Source organism: Lepidothrix coronata, unplaced genomic scaffold (assembly GCF_001604755.1).
Source record: "Lepidothrix coronata isolate B3197 unplaced genomic scaffold, Lepidothrix_coronata-1.0 Scaffold3020, whole genome shotgun sequence".
Classification (NCBI taxonomy): Eukaryota; Metazoa; Chordata; class Aves; order Passeriformes; family Pipridae; genus Lepidothrix; species Lepidothrix coronata.
The window spans coordinates 1-1,878 of record NW_016693200.1 but is presented as its reverse complement, the minus strand read 5'-3'; the positions used below and the strand labels follow the sequence as shown (position 1 = coordinate 1,878).

Sequence of the window (1,878 nt, the reverse complement as noted above, 5' to 3'; positions counted from 1 at the left end):
AAAACAGGCAGTAGAGGTTATTACTTGCTGCAAGTCTAAGTCACTCAGAGACAGAATAACAGCGACAGCTTGGCTTTAGTCACCTTGACAGGAGGAATGTGGAAACACCAAAGGATTCAACAGCGAGTGCTGACACGGTGCTTATCATGGGCAAAGGCAGGAAAGAGCCTCTCTTTAAACAATTCTCATCTGCCTAACATGGAGCAAAATAACTTCCCCCATTTTCCTCCATCAATTAACATAACTGGCTACTTGCCTCTAGCTATCACCAACATAAAAAAAAGTCCTTTGGGACTGGACCTACAAGTGCCTTTTCCAAATACCTTGGGATGCTCTCAGAAATGATTGCTACACTTAGGAATCTCGAGGTTATTTCCTCCTTATCAGTGCTACTAACAAAAATGTGATTTTTTTTATTTTGAGTATTCTCTGCTTTTGACTTGCTATGACATCATGGCAGATCTCATGCACCTACTCCATGTTTTCTATCACTTGCTTCCTATACAGGCTTCAGCCTGTCAGACAGTGATGAATCATTAAAGCACTCGGCTCTGGAGCAGGCTCCCAAACTTCTATGATTCCCAGATCATACCTGGACCGCAGCTCTCCTAGATGGCAAGAGCCTGGGCCCTGGGGGGACAAAGGGCAGAGCAAGAGGAGGAGACCTCCAAAATGGGGTGGGGAACCTAGGTCTGTGCTAGCAAGGCCAGCCAGGACAGCTGGCGGCTCCCAAGGCTGCAGGGTGGGAACAGTCAAACCCTCTGGAGATGCTGCGGTGCTCCTGCAGCAACAGGGCTGTGAGACTCCCGGGAAGGGACACGGCTCTGCATCCGCCCCCCCCCTCCATCTCCCCCATGGCCCTTCCTCACCTCCATCTCTCGCTGCTGGGCGGCGCGGAGCAGCGGCAGGTTGTGGGGCCTGCAGCACTGCTGGGCCTCCTTGTGTCGGTGGAACAGCTCCTGCTTCAGCCCTGCCACGGGCACGGGGGGCTCAGGAGGGCACGCTGCTGCCAGGTCCCCCCCAGTGCCACTCCCATCTCCCCCAGTGCCCTTCCCATAACATGCCCCCCCTGCGGCGTCGCTCTCCCCCCAGCAAGGCACCCAAGCTGTCACCCCCACCACCCCTCAGTATCCCCAGAACCTGACCCCCGTGTCCCCCCCCCAGTGCCCCCACAACCTGCCCCCCCCGTGTCACCCCCCACCTCACAAATGCCCCAGGCCCGTCTCCCACCGCAGGGTCTCCACCGCCTCCCTGCAGTGCTGCCCCACTGCTCCCGAGCTGACTTCCAGTGTACCCCCGTGCCCCAGGACCGCCCCGCTGTGTCCCCCCGCCCCAGCGCCGCCCTCCTTCCTCCCGTGTCCCGGGATCTCCCCCCGGGATCGCCTCCGGCCCCCGGGTACCGCGGTGCTCGCTGTGCAGCTGCCGGCGTTGGCTGTAGAGGTTCTTCTCGGTGAGGTGCTGGATCTCCAGGAGCCCCTGCACGATCTCGAACACCGTCCCGTCCAGCAGCGCCAGCGCCAGCTCGGAAAGCGTCGTGTACGAGAGGCGCTGCTGGCAGGGGCTGCGAGAGCGCACCGGGTCAGCGCGGGCGCCGCGAGCAGCCCCCGCCCCGCCGCGCCGGGCTTACCTGGGCAGCGCCTTGACGAGCGCCTGCAGCTCGGCCAGGAGCCGGCGGTGCCGCTCCTGCTGCCGGGACAGGACGTGCTGCGGCTGCTCCTGCTCGGCCTCCAACCCGCCGGGCCGCGCCATGGCCGCCCCGCCTGCCCTCTGCGCGTGCGCGAGCCCGACCCGCCGCGCGCCGCCATCGCCCCGCCCCTCGGAATCCGCCAATCCCCGCCCCGATCGCCCCCCCGCCAATCCCCGCCCCGATCGCCCCCC

At 62.5% G+C, this 1,878-nt stretch overlaps 1 protein-coding gene across 1 annotated transcript; it reads right to left on the bottom strand.

Annotated features, from left to right (window-relative positions):
• Nucleotides 1-402: 402 nt before the first annotated feature.
• Nucleotides 403-1,766, bottom strand: LOC108491930 (protein DGCR6-like). Its single transcript, XM_017803720.1, has 3 exons — nt 1,628-1,766; nt 1,401-1,561; nt 403-970 (listed from the first exon to the last, which is right to left on the bottom strand). Exons 1-3 carry the CDS (start codon nt 1,747-1,749, stop codon nt 753-755), a joined length of 501 nt encoding a protein of 166 aa, XP_017659209.1. The 5' UTR covers nt 1,750-1,766; the 3' UTR covers nt 403-752.
• Nucleotides 1,767-1,878: the final 112 nt, after the last annotated feature.

Excerpts from the sequence above, each read along its gene's own strand:
- LOC108491930 (XM_017803720.1), bottom strand. The coding sequence starts at position 1,749 with ATGGCGCGGCCCGGCGGGTTGGAGGCCGAGCAGGAGCAGCCGCAGCAC. Across the intron at positions 1,562-1,627 it reads CTCGTCAAGGCGCTGCCCAG|CCCCTGCCAGCAGCGCCTCT; the intron begins GTAAGCCCGGCG and ends GCGCTCTCGCAG. Across the intron at positions 971-1,400 it reads GCTGCACAGCGAGCACCGCG|GGCTGAAGCAGGAGCTGTTC; the intron begins GTACCCGGGGGC and ends TGCCCGTGGCAG.